General features: G+C 42.6%; 1 protein-coding gene across 2 annotated transcripts in view; it reads right to left on the reverse strand.

Moving 5' to 3' along the window:
• The window catches only part of ARID4B (AT-rich interaction domain 4B), a 593887-nt gene that overhangs the window by 267929 nt on the left and 305252 nt on the right, over positions 1-20706 (reverse strand). For both annotated transcript variants that reach the window (XM_073671468.1, XM_073671469.1), the window contains one exon: positions 3017-3155. In XM_073671468.1, coding sequence (XP_073527569.1) covers positions 3017-3155 — 139 coding nt within the window. The remainder of the gene's footprint in view (positions 1-3016; positions 3156-20706) is intronic.

Consider the following 20706-nt stretch of genomic DNA (forward strand, 5'->3'; position numbering starts at 1 on the left):
GTGATGTCAACGATCCGCTGATCGGTCACGCGACCATCAGCTGATTGGTGACGCCCGCGATCAGCTGATGCTCACCTGACCCTGGGAACATTCTCAAGAATGTTCCCAGGGTGGTAAGCTCACCGGGGCTGATCAGCTGATCTTCAGCTGATCAACCCCAGTGACCTCCTGCAGCATGTATACTGATAGGGGTGATTTTACACTGATGTCACTGCTGTAGAAGTGACCCGGAACATTGTGGGACAATCGTTGGCGGTACATGGACTAAGTCGTTGACGGCGGACAGGTGAGGGATATGGTTGTTTGTTATTTAACGTTTTTCTGTTGCGGAGACAGGCTGCGGTCCTGAAAGACGCGCCGCATGTCACTGTCCACGGGTGATCCGCAGCCTCAGATGCATGCATAGTGGACATGGGATTTCTAGAGATCCCATCCACTATGCTGTAACATCGGGACGCTGTGGGTTTGACGCTATATAAACACGCAGCGTCAAACCGGCAGCGACTCCTGACCATGGCCACGTCACCCGCAGCATGTCAATTTCTGTAGCGGACAAGCTAGTCTCCGCAGCAATTTATGACCGATTGAAGAGTCATTATATGCGATGGATTCACATATACCGACAACAAAAGTGCAGCATTAAAACAAAGCGTTTTTAAAATGTGCTGCATCCAAAGTGCTGCTGAGTGCTGATCGGCGGGACGTAGTGGCTAACAAACCAGCAGTGAGATGTTATTTTCATGGTCAGGGACCATATTTGCAAATGGCACCTTCCCTGGCTAAAAATACCAGCTCACAGCTGTCGCATAAATTACATGAATTGAAATTCTAATGAAGATTGGGTGTATGGGACTAGGTGACACCCAGCTCTTTTGTTTGGTGATGACAAGGTGTCAATCAAACCTTTTCATGACCAAAACTAATTGAATAAGCACACAGAAACAGAGTAAACACTTTATTTGAAATACAACAGACACATTCTTTATTCATTTAAATTAACAAATATACTCACCCCAGTTCTGACGGTAATCCAACGGTTTAAGCAATGTCCCACCAAATAACTTTATTTAGCTCCAAAAAGCATTCATTGATGTACAAAAACGCTTCAAAAACTGCATCAAAAGCGCACCAAAAACACCCAGCGTTTTTCCTGTCAAGGAGATGCAGAAATGCTCAGGAAATTTCTGCTTCAAATCCTGATCGTGCGCATATACCCTAAAGGGGTTTTCCACTACTTGGAATCCCCTTCTTAACCCCTTGGTGACCGGACCAATTTTTTTTAAATCTAACCACTTTATGTAGTAATAACTCTGGAATGCTTCAACATATCCCATTGATTTTGAGACTTTTTTTTTTGACACATGATATAAAATAATGGTAAATTTAGGTTGATATGTTTTGCCTTTATTTATAAAAATATCAGAAATTTGACAAAAATGTTTTAAAAATTGCAATTTTCAAACTTTGATTTGATGATTATCCCTTTAATCCTAATAGTCATACCACACAAAAACATTAATAAATAACATTTCCCTCATGTCTGCTTTACATCAGCACCATTTGTGAAGTGTTTTATTTTGTTAGCATTTTAGAAGGTTTAAAAATGTAGCAGTAATTTTTCATTTTTTCAAGGAAATTTACAAAACTTATTTTTATAGGGACCTGTTCGTTGACTTTGAAGTGCCTTTTGGCGTCCTATATGTTGGAAACCACCCAAAAGTGATACCATTTTAAAAACTGCACCCTTAAACATATTTATAATTGCTTTCAGGCAGTTCATTAACCCTTCTGGTTCTTTTCAGGAAGTAATGGAAAGTGGCATGACAAGAATGAAAAAGTTTATTTTCACCACCTAAATTGCAATAGCAAACATCAGGACCACACAATCAAGATCTCAGGGTGCCGATGGGGTTAAAGAGGGAGCCCCCCACACTCTTAACTATTTATATGCTGTAGTCATTATTGACTGCAGAATCTAAGGGGTTAAACGTCCATGGTCGGTGCCAACACTAATCGTGACTGATGCAGCAAGTTGTCAGCTATAGTGTACAGGTGACAGTTACAGGATAGTCACCTGTCGGGAACACTAGTCTCTTATATCACAAGTCAGTAAAAAGACGTCTATTGGTCAATAAGGGGTTAAAGGGAACCTGTTTGTTAATTCATGCTGGCCAAGCCACAGGCAGCATGAATCAGTGTTTGGCTTTCACAATTGCAGCCACGTATGTTTTTCTGCAAAACACTCCAAGGTTTCAGAGAAAATATAGTTAGAAGATGCGGCCATGTACTGTAGAGAGATGAGACTAGTCAGGCTTCTCCCTGCACCGCTCTAGTTGATTGACAGATTTCTCCCATATGTGTAAATAGGGAAAAGACTTGTCAATCAACTAGAGCGACTGACTGTCAGGTTCCCTTTAAATACTACATTCCCCAATGTAAAATAAAAATAACATACCTCCCACACTAGCGCAGCTTCCGAAATGTTGGCACGAGGTTTGTCTTGTGATCATGTGACATTGTTATGCCACTTGAGTGCCGCAGCCAATCAGCATCTGCTAATCGACTGCAGTTGTCACACCTCGCGGAAACATCCAGATGATCATTAGCAGCTGCTGATTGGCTTCACTGCTCAGGTGGTATAATAGTGTCACGCAAACGCCGACATCGCTGGGACAGCACTGGTGCGGGAGGTATCTATTATTTCTAGTTTACATGGGGGAATAGAGTATTAAAGAAAAGTCTAGTTAAAAAGTGGCCAACCCCTTTAAGAAGTTATTAGGCCTAGAATGCATAATTATTTGAATAAACATTCCCCAACTTCACTTCCTTCATGCTGGCAAGCTCCTATCCAGGCACTTAAAAAATCTGAGCTTTATAGAGATTTCAATTGATTCCCCTTGTCCAATATTGAACCAAACTGCCTCAAGAGAATTAAAAAGGGATGAGCGACAGGAGTCCCAAAAGTAGAGATGGTCATGGATAAAATTTAATATCCATTTACCAAAACGGCTCTTACCAATGCTGGAACACAAGAGACTTTCTTTTTGTCTACATTATTCAAGGAAACATAAACAATTTTTCCAAATAGCTGATCTCCAGTTTTGTCATCTTCCTCATCTTCATCACTAGATGATGTGGACGAGTCTTCCTCTTGTCTACAATATATAAAAAAAAATATAGTTGTTTGCATGTAAATTTGACAGATTGTTACACCTCCCTACTACGGAATGCAGAGCACAGGACATGTCAAATATGTGGTCTTAAAGGGGTGGTCCGAAACTAAAATTCATTTTAAAGCGCACCTGTCAGCAGGATTGTGCTCAGTAAACCACATACACTGTCAGGTGGGTGACATTACACTGATTAATATGATACCTTTGATGATGAAATCTGTGGCCTGCCTACTATTCTAAATACTGCAATGCTATTGCGCACACGCCATTTTGCTGGAGGAAAAAGAATATGGTTGTAGCAATATGGTGCCATGTGCCGTGCAGTACCAACTCTCGGCAACCGATAGATGCAACTGCGCACGTGCGGGCAATTTTGGTGCATGTAAATTTCAGGTTTGGCACATAAATTACACAGGCAGTACTTAAAATAGTAGGCAGGTCACTGAAAGCACAGTGACCTGTCAGAAGGCAGACATATGAATACATAAGCAGAGCACAAGTTACTGCCCCTCCCCAAAGGCCGCCCCAAAGCACGAGCATATCATTATCTCAGAAATGAAAATAAAGATTATAAAATAATCACTGGACGGATTTCATCAACAAAGGTATCATTTTACTCAATGTAATGGCGTCCACCTGACAGTGGTTTACTAAGCACAATCCTGCTGACAGGTGCGCTTTAACACTAAATGTCTGTCTGTGTTTAATTTAATAATCTTATCTCTTTTCTAATATATAATTAAAAAGTCACTATTGTTCCCTCACAACTCTATCTGCTTTTTTTTTTTTTTACCAACTTCCTGTTTGATGACTATTTGTTTGAGAACCCCAAGTGCATGAGACATCATCAGGGAGCAGACTGCAGTCACTGCCAAAGCCTTAAATGAACCATCATCATTGACCTCCATATCAGGGGCTGTGTAGTCCCTGCTCAACTCAGTGTGGGTCCAACATATGCTCAGTAGAGCTCTCTTGTCACAGTGCATATTCTTTCAATGTACAGTGACAGTGCACTCCCTCGCCATCTGAGAAGAGAGCGCATTGTCAGTGCGCAATGCTAAGAGAAAACCTGGCGAGTATACACAAGCCCCGACCCCACAACTTAAGTCATATTGTGAGGGAATGACAGTTTTTTTTTCTTAAAGTATAATAGAAAAGATATTAGATTATAACATTAAATAGACAGATATTTAGGATTAAAAAAAATTTCGGACCACCCTTTAAAATCCACTGACTTGGTTCTATTTTAAAATGGTTTATGGCTTCCGTTAGCTTTATTCATTCTTCAGGCGTTTTTTTGGCTTGTAAAAATGCTATAGATTTTGTGCATTTCTTTACAATTGTATTTTTAGTTGCATTTTTTATACAGACAATTTTAAACATCCTATGGAAAAATGAATGAAAAAAGCAACACAATTTGTATTTTATTTATCCCCCAAACTGTTTTGTCAGGTTGTTATCTTAAAGATGTTAACCACTGCTTTAATTTTGCAATCTGTTGCTCTGACTGAAAATTGCTGTTTTAGTACATATACAAATAAGGTTTAAGTATTCTGGGTGTGAATAAAGTACTGTTCAAGCCTCTACCTCCATTTACAGCCCCACCGTCCTATATTTGATGACAGCTAACTTGCTGTGTAGTGAAGATAGATAACTGTCAGCAGGCAACATGACCATATAAACCTTTAATTTTTTCTAGGGTTTTTAAATAATGGGTGAGTGGGGGTTGAAATATTCACTTTATCCCCTTTACCCCCGCGGGTGGTTTGCACATTAATGATCAGGCCAATTTTTAAAATTCTGACCACTGTCACTTTATGAGGTAATAACTCTGGAACGCTTCAACGGATCCCCCTGATTCGGAGATTGTTTTTTTTCATGACATATTGTACTTCATGATGGTGGTGAAATTTATTTGGTATGACTTGCGTTTATTTGTGAAAAAATCGGAAATTTGGTGAAAATGTTGAAAATTTCGCAATTTTCAAACTTTGAATTTTCATGCCCTTAAATCAGAGAGATATGTCACACAAAATAGTTAATAAATAACATTTCCCACATGTTTACTTTACATCAGAACAATTTTGGAACCAATTTTTTTTTTTGTTAGAAAGCTATAAGGGTTAAAAGTCGACCAACGATTTATAATTTTTCCAACAAAATTTACAAAACCATTTTTTTTTAGGGACCACATCACATTTGAAGTGACTTTGAGGGGTCTATATGGCAGAAAATACCCAAAAGTGACACCAATCTAAAAACTGCACCCCTCAAGGTGCTCAAAACCACATTCAAGAAATGCATTAACCCTTCAGGTGCGTCACAGGAATTTTTGGAACGTGGAAGAAAACAATGAACATTTAACTTTTTTTCACAAAAATGTTAAATTTAGACCCCAATTTTTTATTTTTGCAAGGGTAAACAGGAAAAAAAATGGACCCCAAAATTTGTTGTGCAATTTATCTTGAACACGCCGATAACCCATATGTGGGGACAAACCACTGTTTGGGCGCATGGCGGGGCTCGGAAGGGAAGGAGCGCCATTTGACTTTTTGAATGTAAAATTTGCTGGAATAATTAGTGGATACCATGGTCGCATTTGGGGAGCCCCTGATGTGCTTAACCAGTGGAAACCCCTCTCCACTAGTGACCCCATTTTGGAAACTAGACCGCTTAAGGAACTTATCTAGATGTGAGCACTTTGAACCCGAAAAGTTGTTGTGCAGAAGGCAAGGAGCGCCATATTGGAGTTCATATTTTGCTGGACTGGTTTGACGGTGCCGTATCACATTGGCAGGGAACATAAGGTGCCAGAATAGAAGAATCCCCTCCCCCCATAAAAGACCCCATTTTACGAATTATACCTCTCAATGAATTCATCTAGGGGTGCAGTGAACATGCTGACACCACATGTGCCTCACAAAATTTTACACCATTAGGCGGTAAAGGAATAATTCAATTTTTACCACCAAAGTTTTTTTGAGCCCCAGATTTTACATTTTCACACTGCGAAATGGGTAAAAATGTCACCAAAATTTGTCACACAATATTTGCTGAATGTAGAAATATCCCATATGTGGCTGTACAGTAGCAGCAGAGTTAGGCCTCTTTCACATGTCAGTGTATCCGGTACGTGTGGTGACAGTTTCCACACATATCGGAGACACATATACACGAAGACCCATTTAAATGAATGGGCCTGTGCATGTGTCAGTGTTTCCACAGACCGTGTGTCCGTGGGCAAATCGCGCTGACATGTCCCATTTTTAACACGCTACACGGCCCGCAAAACGTCACACACTGATGACATCAGTGTCATCTGTGTGACATGTATTGGTGCCTGGGAATCAGTGTACAGTAAGCGCTGTTCCCAAGCAACGGGTGCTGAACGCTGCCCTCATCATTGTCCCCTGCTTGTGCTGCGATAAGCGCGAGCAAGGGGCGATGAGAGTAGTATTCTGCTCCGACTGTGTCCTGGTGTAAAAATAAGAATAAAATAAAAAAAAAATCTGTACTCACCTGTCCAAACATGTCCCCCGCTGTAATCCACCTGAATGCTCAAGCTGAGGAGTCGGATAGAATGACTAGCTCCAGTGAGCAAGCCTGTTCGCTGGAGCGAGTCATTCTCCCCGTGAGCGGTCAAGAGGATTACAGCAGGGAACATCTTCGGACAAGTAAGTTTTTATTTTACTCTTCAGGATACAGCGGGAGCAGAATACTACACTCAACATTGTCTCTTGCTCACGCTACTCGCAGCGCCGGCAGGGGACAATGATGAGGGCAGCGTCCAGAAACCGGCAATTGTACCACTGATTCCCAAGTGCCGGTAAGTGTGCTCCTGATGCGGCACACGGTTGCCACACAGGTGCACACAGACACGGATATCTCCGGTACCGGAAATATCAGGACATGTGACACCGGCCTTAAGGCACCGTCACACATAACGAGATCGCTAGCGAGATCGCTGATGAGTCACGGTTTGGTGACGCAATAGCGATCTCGCTAGCGATCTCGTTATGTCTGACAGGTAGCAACGATCAGGCCCCTGCTGTGAGATCGCTGATTGTTACAAAGCTTCCTGGACCATTCCTGGGTCGTTGCGCTCCCGCTGGGCAGTGTGCATCGCTGTATTTGACACCTTGTCAATGACCTCGCTAGCGATTCAGAACTGAGACACGTAGAGGTGCATAAATTGGACTTTTCTGCGTTCATCGTCCCCGATTGGTGGTCGCTACTGCGTCCTTGTTTTTTCAGATCCCACCAGCGTTCTCCGGCTGTGACTCCACTTTGAACAAATCAGACATCTTTAGCGAAGTAGGTATTGTTTGGGGTCTCAAATGAGTTTCCATTTTTAATTCATTTATAGGACATCTACCAATTATCTGCTATCATTGCTCTTCAGGGAGGGAGGGCTTGGCTTCTATCTGTATATATATGCTTTTGCATGGGCAGATATTTTAGGGGTCTCGTGCACACACACCCACACAGCACGTTTTCTGACACGCTGTCGTGGCCAACCGCTTCAGAGTTTTTCATACGCCAATTAACATGAAGCTTAAATCAATAGACTCTGTTCTTTTGGCCTGTTGCACGCTTCAAAACTTTCTTCGTCGACGTGATGCAATTACGTACTGTCCACCTGGCTTTGTGGACTCTGTGGACCGAGCCAATGGGGAAGTGGAGCTCGGTGAATAGCGTGCAAGCGATCCTGCAATTGCAGGCCTTCAACCAGTGGGACATGGCAGAAACACCCATGATGCGAAGACCTGCTGCGACAACTGCTGCCAGTATTTTAACGGTCCTGGTGCCCCGTCACACATAACGAGATCGCTATTGAAGCCAAGCCCTCCCTCCCTGAAGAGCAATGATAGCAGATAATTGGTAGATGTCCTATAAATGAATTAAAAATGGAAACTCATTTGAGACCCCAAACAATACCTACTTCGCTAAAGATGTCTGATTTGTTCAAAGTGGAGTCACAGCCGGAGAACGCTGGTGGGATCTCAAAAAACAAGGACGCAGTAGCGACCACCAATCAGGGACGATGAACGCAGAAAAGTGCAATTTATGCACCTCTACGTGTCTCAGTTCTGAATCGCTAGCGAGGTCGTTGACAAGGTGTCAAATACAGCGATGCACACTGCCCAGCGGGAGCGCAACGACCCAGGAATGGTCCAGGAAGCTTTGTAACGATCAGCGATCTCACAGCAGGGGCCTGATCGTTGCTACCTGTCAGACATAACGAGATCGCTAGCGAGATCGCTATTGCGTCACCAAAACGTGACTCATCAGCGATCTCGCTAGCGATCTCGTTATGTGTGACGGGGCCTTTACTCTGGACTCCGTCTGGCCTTTTTTTTTTAGGAGGTTCACAAAACTGTGACCAACACATCGGGTCACCATGGCAACAATCAGGACCCCGTGCAGTCAGTGCAGGGTCTCCGATCCAAGAGCAGAGGGGCTTTTGTCCAGCCTGTGTGCTGGCATGATCGCCGTGTCATAATAATAAGTACTTGGTCCATAGCACCAAGGGCACAGGGACGTATTATTACGTACCATGTCACTAAAAATGCAACAAAAAATTAGAGATAGAATATTAACAATGCTATCCCTTTGTTAGTCACTTTTTTATCATCTTCTTACCCCTTCTAAGAATGTTACACTCCGTACTAGAACTGCTCTGAAAATGGTTCTCTGGAATGTTGGGATTTGGGTTCAGGGTGGGTTAGGGAATTGAAGTTGAGATACTTAGTTCATGTTTTATACTATGGAATTACTACTGTATATACTTGAGTATAAGCGAACCCGAGTATAAGCCGAGGCACCTAATTTTACCACAATAACTAATTGACTCGAGTATAAGCCTAGGGTGGGAAATGCAGCAGCTACTGGTAAATTTTCCTATCCTCGTATTCATGGCACCCTCATCCCTATCCTGGTATGCATGGCACCCCTCATCCCCAAGCCTGGTATGCATGGTACCCCTCATCCCCATCCTGGTATGCATGGTACCCCATCCCTCATCCTGGTATGCATGGTACCCCATCCCTATCCTGGTATGAATGGCCCCCTCATCCCTATCCTGGTATGCATGGTACCCCTCATCCTCCAATTCTTGTATGCATGGCTCCCCTCATCCCCAATCCTGGTATGCATGGCACTCCTCATCCTGGTATGCATGGCACCCCTCATCCCCATCCTGGTATGCATGGCACTCCTCATCCCCATCCGGGTATGCATGGCACCCCACATCCCCAAGCCTGGTATGCATGGCACCCAAGGCTGTGGAGTCGGAGTCGTGAAGTCAGTGTCCGTTTTGGTGGAATCGGTATTAAATAGACCGACCCGACTCCGAAAATATATAATAAATTGGGTATTGGGTACAGTAGTTCAATGCAGTTTGTGGGGAATATTTTTTCATAAGAATTTGGGAAATGTCCAATAAATGTCTGTCCTATTCCTGATCTAAGGGTCTAGACTTTTAGCTGAGATGAATCTGTGCTACTGTAAATTTATCACTTAAACATGAACCATGTATGAGGGAGTCGGAGTCATGGAAATTGAGGAGTCGGATTCGGAGGTTTGGCTTACCAACTCCACAACCCTGATGGCACCCCTCATCCCCAATCCTGGTATGCATGGCACTCCTCATCCCCAATCATATGTATGGCACCCTCGTCACCAATCCTGTTATGCATGGCCCCCCATCACTGCAAACATGAAAATAATAAACTCTTACTCACCTTCCTTCCCTCTGCTCCAGCGCTGTGTCCTGTTCTGCCAGCAGCTGATCTCAGCATCTGAGGAGCGCATGACGTCACTGCCATGCGCCCTCAAACACTAAGGTAAACTGCGGCGATATTCACTCTTCTCCACGCCAGGGCTATGGGTGTGGAGAGGAGTAAATATTAATTTTCTTTAATAGTGAGCACTGTCAATCGCAGTCGCGACTCCTGCTGCGGGTCTGCGATCCTGTGTGCTCGCTACTATAAAGAAAGAATATTCACTCTTCTCCACGCCCATGGAAGTGGAGAAGAATGACTATTATTCATACTCTCTAATAGCGGGCACAGAGATTGACAGTGTGCGCTATTAAAGAAAATGAATATTCACTCCTCTCCACACCCATGGGCATGGATAAGACTGAATATTCATTTTCTTTTAGTAGCGGGCACACATGGTAGCTGTAGCAGCCGGCTACTGCCTGTGCTCTGCTTCTGCTCCTCCGCCACCCCCTCCCCAGAATGTATATACTAGAATATAAGCTGAGGGGGGCTTTTTCAGCAGGAAAAATGTTCTGAAAATGTCGGCTTATACTCGAGTACATATGGTATGTCATTTATGTTATTTGAAAGATGGAAAGTTTGTATTTGGAGTTTTTCAATTAAAAACTATTTGATTTAAAAAAAATGCAACAAAAACATGTTTGTATTTCACTTAATGTTTTACTATTAACTTACAGCTAATATCTGAAGCTATTCCTTTTTTGCCTTTAAAAACTCTGCAAAAAGCAGTGTTTCCTAAAACCACCTTATGGCTATGTGCGCACGGTCTGCATTTCAGGCAGAAATTTCCTGTGCGTTTCTGCATCTCCTTGACAGGAAAAACGCATGCTGATTATTCAAGCATTTTTTGCATGTGTTTTTGAAGCGTTTTTTTATGCATTTTTGTATATCAATGAATGCTTTTTGGAGATAAAGTTATTTGGTGGGACATTGCTTAAACCTTGGATTACCATCAGAACTGGGGTGAGTATATTGGTTAATTTGTCTGTTGTAATTCAAATAAAGTGTTTACTCGTGTGTTTAACTCTTTATTTTAATTAAGTTGGGTCATGAAAAGGTCAGATTGACACCATGACATCACCAAACAAAAGACTTAGGTGTCAGCTTATCCCATGAACCCAATAATTTATCTGCCTGCAGTGCTCTGGAATTTTTAGCCTGTGAAGGTGCCATTAGGCAAACATGGTCCCTGGCCATAATTAACATCTCACAGCTGGTTCGTTAGCCGCTACGTCCCCACAAACAGCAACAAGAAGCGCTTTGGAAGCAGAATATTTCTGTTGCGTCCAAAAAGCGGTGTTCTAATGCTGCACTTTTGTTGTCGGTAAATGTGAATCCACTGCATATAATGACACTTCAATCTGTCAAAATCTGCAGTGGAGACTAGTGTGTCCGCTACAGAAATTGACATGCTGCGGGTGTCTAAACCGCAGCATCCAGATGTTACAGTATAGTGGATGGGATATCTAGAAATCCCATGTCCACTATGCGTGCAAATCACCTGTGGACACTGAGACGCGGCGCGTCTTTCAGGGCCGCAGCATTTCAAATTCTCTTGTGGAGTCACATTTGACCACTATAATGTATAGAATGAGTTAAATCTGAATGGTTCAGTGAACACATGCTGATTTAACTGGGTTCTATAGAATGCAACATATTGGACGCAGCAAAAAAATCTGCATCCAAAGCGCTCCTATGTCCGGATCGTGTAGAGACTACAATTTTAAAAAAAATGGCTTGGGCTCCCTCATCATTTTAATAACCAGCAGAGGGAAAGCCAACCGCTGGGGGCGGATATTAGTAGCCGAGGAAGCGGCCATTAGCCAACAATGTTCCCTGGCTATTAATATCAGCCCATAGCTGTTTGCTTAGTCTTTACTGGCTAGATTACAGGGGTCCCCCTATAAAATCTAAATAGCAAAGGCTAAACAGACAGCGGCGGACTGACATTAATAGCCAGAGTAGGGGCCATGAATACTTGCCCCCTCCACAGTTATTAATATCACCCCTCAGAAGTCCCAGAAATGGCGCATCCATAAGATGCGCCAAATCTGGCGCTTAGCCTCCGCTCTTCCCACGGTCCTGTAGCTGTGGGGTAATGGGGTTGGGGATCACGTCAGCCTTGTATTGGCGGCTGACATGAAGCCCAGGTTAGTAATGGAGAGGCGTCTATAATACTCCCCCATTACTAACCGCGTAGTAAAATGGTCGCCGCTTTTTCAATAAAAGACATGGCCAGAATAAATTATTTTAATGAAATTTAAAAAACACACGGTTCTACAGTTTTTTTTTTATTACCCTCTGTCCGCAAAGCCATCGATCTTCTGAAAAAAAAAGTAAAAAAACAACCATATGCCTCACCTGTCCGCCGTCAACGACATAGTCCACGATTACGCCAACGAGTGTCCCACAGCGATCTGGTTCACTTCTACAGCAGTGACAACAGAAATCACTGCTGTAGAAGAAAGAACTGTACACTGACATGGAGTGTAAAATCACCCCTGTCAGTGTACATTGCAGTGCAGGTCACTGGGGTGGATCAACTGAAGATCAGATGATCAGCCCCGGTGAGCTCAACACCCTGGGTCACGTGACCATCAACTGATCGGTGACGTCAGCGCAGGTCCTGGCAGCTTGGTACACTGCGGGGAGCAGGCCCGCTCCCCACAGTATACCCCTGGCCGCCGGGGATAGAGCATCGCCCGGGACCAGGAGGACACTGGGGGCTGCCGGACAGGTGAGTGTGAGGTTTATTTTTACTTTTTTTTTTTACCGCGGGCACGGCCGAGCAGACTACTGCTCCTCCCATCCATGCCGCTCTCGCTGTTATTAGCAGGAACGGTAGTTGGATGAGAAGAGTTGTAGTCCTCCTCTTCCGACCCAGGTACCACAGGTAGCGCATTTCCGGCGCAAATTTGTGCCCATTGACTTTCATTGAAACCCAGCAAATGCGCAGGTATAGAAATTATACCTGCAGGTTTGCTGCGGTTCAATGCAAGTCAATGGGTGTGAATTTGCAGCGGAAAAACCTGAACAATGGTCATGCTGCGGTTTTTATCGCAATGCGATTCCAGAGCGGAAGTTTCCGCATCATGTGCACAGCACATCCGGATTCCCATTGCGACACCTGGCAGACCTATTAACAAATGTTTCTGCATCGTTTCTGCGGTAGGAAAACTGCCACGAAGACACATAGAAAACATATCGTGTGAACTTAACCTATGAATGGAAAATTAACTGAATAGGTTATCCGAAGAAAAATATTATACCACCTGTCTGCAGGACTGAACACGGCACTCAGATGTTTCCATCATCAGAGATTGGATCCGTAGAAGCATCAGATGCGAAACAGCCATTGTACACCTTCTCTCCCCCTGCATGTCTCCCCTACTTACCTGCACATCGCCGAATTTATGTCAATGCTTTTTGGAATGAAAGGACTTTTATAGCTGCAAAGATCCAGTGAATGCTGCTTTTCTCTGCATTGCATAGAGATGATCAATGTATGATAACAGAAGGGTTTTGCTGCGGAGACCCTCTAATTCAATGAACGAGAGACTCATATTCCTGCTTGAATGGAGTAGTGAGCATTTGCAATTCTATAGACAGTGGATGGAGCAGTCCCACTGAATTGGTCAAACCAACAAACAAAAATAGCCATTCAAAATACGAGTCACTATTTCAAAAAGATGGATCATTACCTTATAGTCAGCATTTAAAGCACCACACTAGCAGGTTTTACTTTTTCTTTCCAGAAGAAGGCGCTCATAGACTTACACACAGATTGTGACTGTTACCTCTGACTTCAGATCAGTCAGGAGCTGCAGTGACTAGATGATGGAGCGGCGCCAGGAATTTAAGAAGACCGTGGCTGGTAAATCCTTAATAATTTCCACATTTGGTGAGTAAAGTGTTGAAATGGCAAAAAATCATATTTTTCAATTTTGGAGAGGTTTTAACCAGATATCCCTGAGTTTAGAACCCTCCCTTCCCCTCTACTCTTATACTGTCAAGCTAAAAATATCAAAGAAAGTGGTACACTCGGACAATGGGTCTCTTAAAGCTAGTAGGCAAGTTTTAACAAGAACTCAAATAGAATGTTACAAGTGTTTGAGTTGCGTAAATTGCTCTTGTATATTAGTTTACATCTCGTAGCACAGGAAGAGTTACGGATTAATTATCTTGTCATTCTGAAATGGTTGATTATATATCCCAGTGCCCCTCCTGGTATATCGGTGAGATGGGATTTTAAAGCGCACCTATCAGCAGGATTGTGCTCAGTAAACTACATACACTGTCAGGAGGGTGACATTACCTGATTAAAATATCTTGGATGATGTAATCGGTCCTCTGGCTCTTTCTTAATCTTTATTTTCAGTTTAGAGATAATCATATGCCCATGCGTCGGGGGAGGGGCTTTATGTGGTGCTCTGCTTATATAATCACTTTCTGCATTATTGACAGGTCACTGATCCCTCACTGACCTGCCTATTTTAAATATGGCATATACACTGTGTTCCAAATTATTATGCAGATAATATTTTCTCAGATTTTCCCAAATTACCTATATGAATTGCAGTTATTGTAATTTTCCAGTCAAATAACTATTAGAGTACAATTGAAAGGTTTTTGTACAAACTGCCTATGATAACAGTATATTTTTAAAAAAATAAAACACTCAAACTGCACTCAAAATGCATGTTCCAAATTATTATGCACAGCAGAGTTTTCAACCTTTTCATTTTAATAAAAAAAATGGTCATTTTTGAAATTATAAGCATTAGCAGGTTATTACACACTGAAATCAAACAGTTTTCAACTCAAAACTTTATTCTAGGTGATGGATGTTACATTTGCACATAGGACCGCTTGTTCGAAAGGAGCTTCTGAACTCTCTCGTCCATTGAATTTGTCAGGTTTTGGGTGGTTTCTGCTTTAATTGTTTTGCATGAGGACAGAATACCCTCCCAGAGCTGTTGCTTAGATGTGAACTGCCTCCCGCCATCATAGACACTCCTTTTGATGATGCTCCAGAGGTTCTGAATGGGGTTGAGGTCAGGGGAGCATGGGGGCCACACCATAAGTTTGTCCCCTTTTATGCCCATAGCAGCCAGAGATGCAGATGTGTTATGTGCAGCATGAGACGGGGCATTATCATGCATGAAAATGATCTTGCTGCGGAATGCACGGTTCTTCTTCTTGAACCATGGCAGGAAGTGCTGTTTGAGAAACTCAACATACATTATGGAGTTCATCTTTACCCCTTCAGGGATCCTAAAAGGGCCGACAATCTCTCTCCCCATGATTCCAGCCCAAAACATTACTCCACCTCCTCCTTGTTAGCGCCGTAGCCGTGTTTGCATGGGGTGTCCATCAACCAGCCATCCTCCACTCCATCCATCTGGACCATCGAGATCATTTCATGCATGATAATGCCCCGTCTCATGCTGCACATAACACATCTGCATCTCTGGCTGCTATGGGCATAAAAGGGGACAAACTTATGGTGTGGCCCCCATGCTCCCCTGACCTCAACCCCATTGAGAACCTCTGGAGCATCATCAAAAGGAGTGTCTATGATAGCGGGAGGCAGTTCACATCTAAGCAACAGCTCTGGGAGGGTATTCTGTCCTCATGCAAAACAATTAAAGCAGAAACCATCCAAAACCTGACAAATTCAATGAATGAGAGAGTTCAGAAGCTCCTTTCCAACAAGGGGTCCTGTGTGCAAATGTAACATCACCTAGAATAAAGTTTTGAGTTGAAAACTGTTTGATTTCAGTATGTAATAATCTGCTAATGCTTATAATTTCAAAAATGACCATTTTTTTGTTCTTTATTAAACTGAAAAGGTTGAAAACTCTGCTGTGCATAATAATTTGGAACATGCATTTTGAGTGCAGTTTGAGTTTTTTATTTTTTTAAAATATACTGTTATCATAGGCAGTTTGTACAAAAACCTTTCAATTGTACTCTAATAGTTATTTGACTGGAAAATTACAATGACTGCAATTCATATAGGTAAATTGGGAAAATCTGAGAAAATATTATTTGCATAATAATTTGGAACACAGTGTATAATTCTGTGGTTCAAATTAAGAAATTTACAAGCAGCAAAACAGCGCCGTCGCATGCAAAGTAGCATTTCTCGTTTGCTGATAGATGCCACTATGCAAGCGCGGCTGGCGGCACCATATTGCTGCAGCAAATTTTTTTTCCTCCAGCAAAACTGCGCCGCAGGCAGCTCTTGCGCAGTGGCATCTATCAGCAAGTGATAGATACTACTGCTCACGCGCCATTTTTCTGGAAGGTAAAAAATGGCCTGCAGCAATATGGCGCCGCCGACCGCGCTATGCCACTGCGCATGCGTGGGCGCCGTTTTGCTGCATGGAAATTTCTTCATTTGAACCACAGAATTACACATGCAGTATATAAAATAGGAGGCAGGTAACTGAAGAAACAGTGACCTGTCAAAAACGCAGACAGAGAAGATATAAGCAGAGCACCAGATAAAGCCCCTCCCATAGACAAACCTGATGAATGCGCATATCATCTCAAAAATGAAAGTAAAGATTACACAAGATCAACAGCACAGATTTCATCATCCAAGGTATCATTTTAATCAGTGTAATGTCGCCCACCTGACAGTGTATGTAGCTTACTAAGCACAATCCTGCTGACAGGTGCACTTCAGTCAAAATGGAGAATTAGGCTAAGTGCCCACGATGCAGAAATGCTCAGGATTTTTTCCGTTTTTCCTGCCAGGGGCATGCGGAAATGAAGCGTTATTCACTGGCATTTCCGCATGCGCAATTAACAAGCACTTTCCAAGCAATTAGCATCACTTGGAAAGTGCTTGTGACAACTAGGTCACACTATATAAATCCATGCAAAATGCATGGATTTATATAGTGTGACCCGAGAGAGTGGTTAAAAATAAAAAAAATAATGTATACTTGCCCTTCGATGTCCCGCTCACTCCATTCTCCCTTGCCGGCAGCGGTGGATTGAAGGACCTGCCGACGTCAGCGTCGCGTTAACCGTCACATGACTCTGACATCAGCGCAGGTCCTTCAATCCACCGCGAAGTGCCAGGAAGCAAGGAGGAGCGCACCGCGGGCCGCCGGAAGGTAAATATAATTTATTTTATTCTTTTTTTTTAAACCCCTTTACAACCCTTGCCGTATTAGTACGCACATTTGCGTACCCCCCCCGTTCAGTGAGGGCTGCTGCGCGGAGCCCTCACTGAACCGAGCACATGTCAGCTGATTCTTACAGCTGACATGTGCCCGCAACAGCCGCGGGTAGAATCGCGATCCACCCGTGGCTGTTAACATGTTAAATGCCGCTGTCAATCTCCGACAGCAGCATTTAACGCGCGCTTCCAGGTAGCGCGTCATAAGCCCCGCCCATCGGCGACCCCATCACGTGATCGCGGGTCATCGATAGGTGGGCATGACAACCCAGGGTCTGCAGCAGACGCCTTTGGTTGTCATGATCTGGACGCTATGAGCGCCACCTATTGGTCGGCGCTCATAGCACAGGACCATTTCTGCTGCATGCAGGGGATCTGCTAGTCCCCTGTATGTAGCAGAGCCAATTGGACAGCTGCTGCTTCTAGTCTCCTATGGAGACTATTGAAGCATGCAAAAAGTAAAAAAAAAAAGTTTTTAAAAATATAAAAAAATATAAAAGTTTAAATCCCCCCATTCAAAATAAAATATAAAAAAAAAACCTAAATAGACATATTTGGTATTGCCGTGTTCAGAATCGCCCGATCTATCAATATAAAAAAAGAATTAATCCGATCGGTAAATGGCGTAACGAGAAAAAAATTCTAAATGCCAGAATTACGTTTTTTGGTCGCCGCAAAATTGCAATAAAATGCAATTAACGGGCGATCAAAACATCGGATCTACCCCAAATGTTATCAATAAAAACGTCAGCCCGGCGCAAAAAAAATAAGCCTTCACCCAGCCCCAGATCACGAAAAATGGAGACGCTACGGGTCTCGGAAAAAGGCGCTTTTGGAATTTTTTTTCACCACTTAAATATAAAAGAACCTATACATGTTTGGTGTCTAAGAACTCGTAATGACCTGTAGAATAAGAAGGGCAGGTCAGTTTTAGCATTCAGAGAACGTGGTAAAAAAAATAAATAAAAAACAACTGTGGAGTTGCACTTTTTTTGCAATTTTACCGCACTTGGAATTTTTTTCCCGTACAAGATATGGTAAAACTAGTAATGGCGTTGAAAAGTACAACTCGTCCCGCAAAAAATAAGCCCTCACACGGCCATATTGACCAAAAAATAAAAACGCTATGGCTCTGGGAACAAGGGGAGCAAAAAACAAAAATGCAAAAACGGAAAATGCTCCGGGGCTTAAGGGGTTAATGGTACCTGGGTGTGGATGAGACTCTCCTCTCCTCCACACCCGGGTACCATCCGCACATTAGAACGCGCCAATTACGCATGTACAGATGCAGTCTCGCGGAATTGGCGCGTTCTAATGCAAGTCAATGGCGGCGAAAACGCACCGCTTCCGCAAAATAATTGGTAGTGCTGCGTTTTTTTCGGCAATGATAATCCGCAGCGGAAATATCCGCAGCATGTGCACAGCACATGCGGATAATCATTGGGGAACATGGCAGGCCTTCTACCATGCCATTTTTAAGCGTTTCTGCAGCGTTTTTGTCGCTGCGGAAACGCTTAAAAAACGCATCGCGGGCACACAGCCTTATAGATCATTTCCCAGCTCTTCGAAAGGGAGGAAAGTTTGTTTATTCACATAGAAAATAGTTGAGTTAATATATAAATGAAAAAATTTGAGACCTAAAAGGCTTCAATGTTGAATTTCAAATGAATATGGTCACAAAGAAATGTGGCTTGCCTGAAACTTTGTGGACTCCTCCTCGGAAGCAATGTAACCAGGGGGCTTTATATCGGAGCATTCAATTTTTCTTGTTTTATTGCCCATAGATCAGTGATTGAAAAGTCTCTGTTCACATGACAGATGACATGCTATATGATTTTAACAGCCTTGATTCTTCATATTGCTTTTCTGCAAGCTTTTAAGATAAACCAATATACCTTTAATATAACATATATTCTGGAGGCAGATTCTCATGCAGATCAGTGTCCAGCCCATAGTACTGACCAGCTCATTTACATATATGAAAAATATGGATTTCTCTGGAATAAGACATCGTATTGCAGACATCATTTTATTCAGCTTCCTATGAACTACAACCCCTGGCAAAAATTATGGAATCACCGGGCTTGGAGAATGTTCATTCAGTTGTTTAATGTTGTTGAAAAAAAGCAGATCACAGACATGGCACAAAACTAAAGTAATTTCAAATGGCAACTTTAGGGCTTTAAGAAACACTAAAAGGTATCAAGATTAAAAATGTGGTACTCAGTAAGAATAATTTTTTTCAGACCAAGCAGAGGGAAAAAATATGGAATCACTAAATTTGAAGGGAAAAATTATGGAATCACCCAGTAAATTTTCCAAAACTATTACCTGCATCAAATTAGATCTGCTTGTTAGTCTGCACCTAAAAAGGAGTGATCACACCTTGGAGAGCTGTTGCACCAAGTGGACTGACATGAATCATGGCTCCAACATGAGAGATGTCAATTGAAACAAAGGAGAGGATTATCAAACTCTTAAAAGAAGGTAAATCATCACGCAATGTTGCAAAAGTTGTTGGTTGTTCACAGTCAGCTGTGTCTAAAATCTGGACCAAATACAAACAACATGGGAAGGTTGTTAAAGGCAAACATACTGGTAGACCAAGGAAGACATCAAAGAGTCAAAAACGGAAACTTAAAGCAATATGTCTCCAAAACAGGAAATGCACAACAAAACAAATGAGGAACGAATGGGAGGAAACTGGAGTCAATGTATGTAAGAACTGTAAGAAACCGCCTAAAGGAAATGGGATTTACATACAGAAAAGCTAAACATAAGCCATCATTAACACCTAAACAGAAAAAAACAAGGTTACAATGGGCTAAGGAAAAGCTATCGTGGACTGTGGATGACTGGATGAAAGTCATATTCAGTGATGAATCGTGAATCTGCATTGGGCAAGGTGATGATGCTGGAACTTTAGTTTGGTGCCGTTCCAATGAGATTAATAAAGATGACTGCATGAAGTGAACATGCAAATTTCCACAGTCATTGATGATATGGGGCTGCATGTCAGGTAAAGGCACTGGGGAGATGGCTGTCATTACATCTTCAATAAATGCCCACGTTTACATTGATATTTTGGACAGTTTTCTTATCCCATCAATTGAAAGAATGTTTGGGAATGATGACCTCATTTTTCAAGGTGATACTGCATCCTGCCATAGAGCAAAAACATAAGGTCAATGTCATGGCCCGCAAATAGTCCAAATCTCAATCCAATTGAAAATCTTTGGTGGAAGTTGAAGAAAATGGTCCATGACAAGGCTCCAACCTGCAAAGCTGATCTGGCAACAACAATCAGAGAAAGTTGGAGCCAGATTGATGAACAGTACTGTTTGTCACTTATTAAGTCAATGTCTCAGAGACTGCAAGCTGTTATTAACCCCTTTACAACCCAAGGTGGTTTGCACGTTAATGACGAGGCCAATTTTTACAATTCTGACCACTGTCACTTTATGAGGTAATTACTCTGGAACGATTCAACGGATCCCCCTGATTCTGAGAATGTTTTTTCGTAACATATTGTATTTCATGATTGTGGTAAAAT

This window comes from Phyllobates terribilis, unplaced genomic scaffold, assembly GCF_046119375.1.
Source record: "Phyllobates terribilis strain yellow unplaced genomic scaffold, ASM4611937v1 Scaffold_3__8_contigs__length_932513732, whole genome shotgun sequence".
Lineage (NCBI taxonomy): Eukaryota > Metazoa > Chordata > Amphibia > Anura > Dendrobatidae > Phyllobates > Phyllobates terribilis.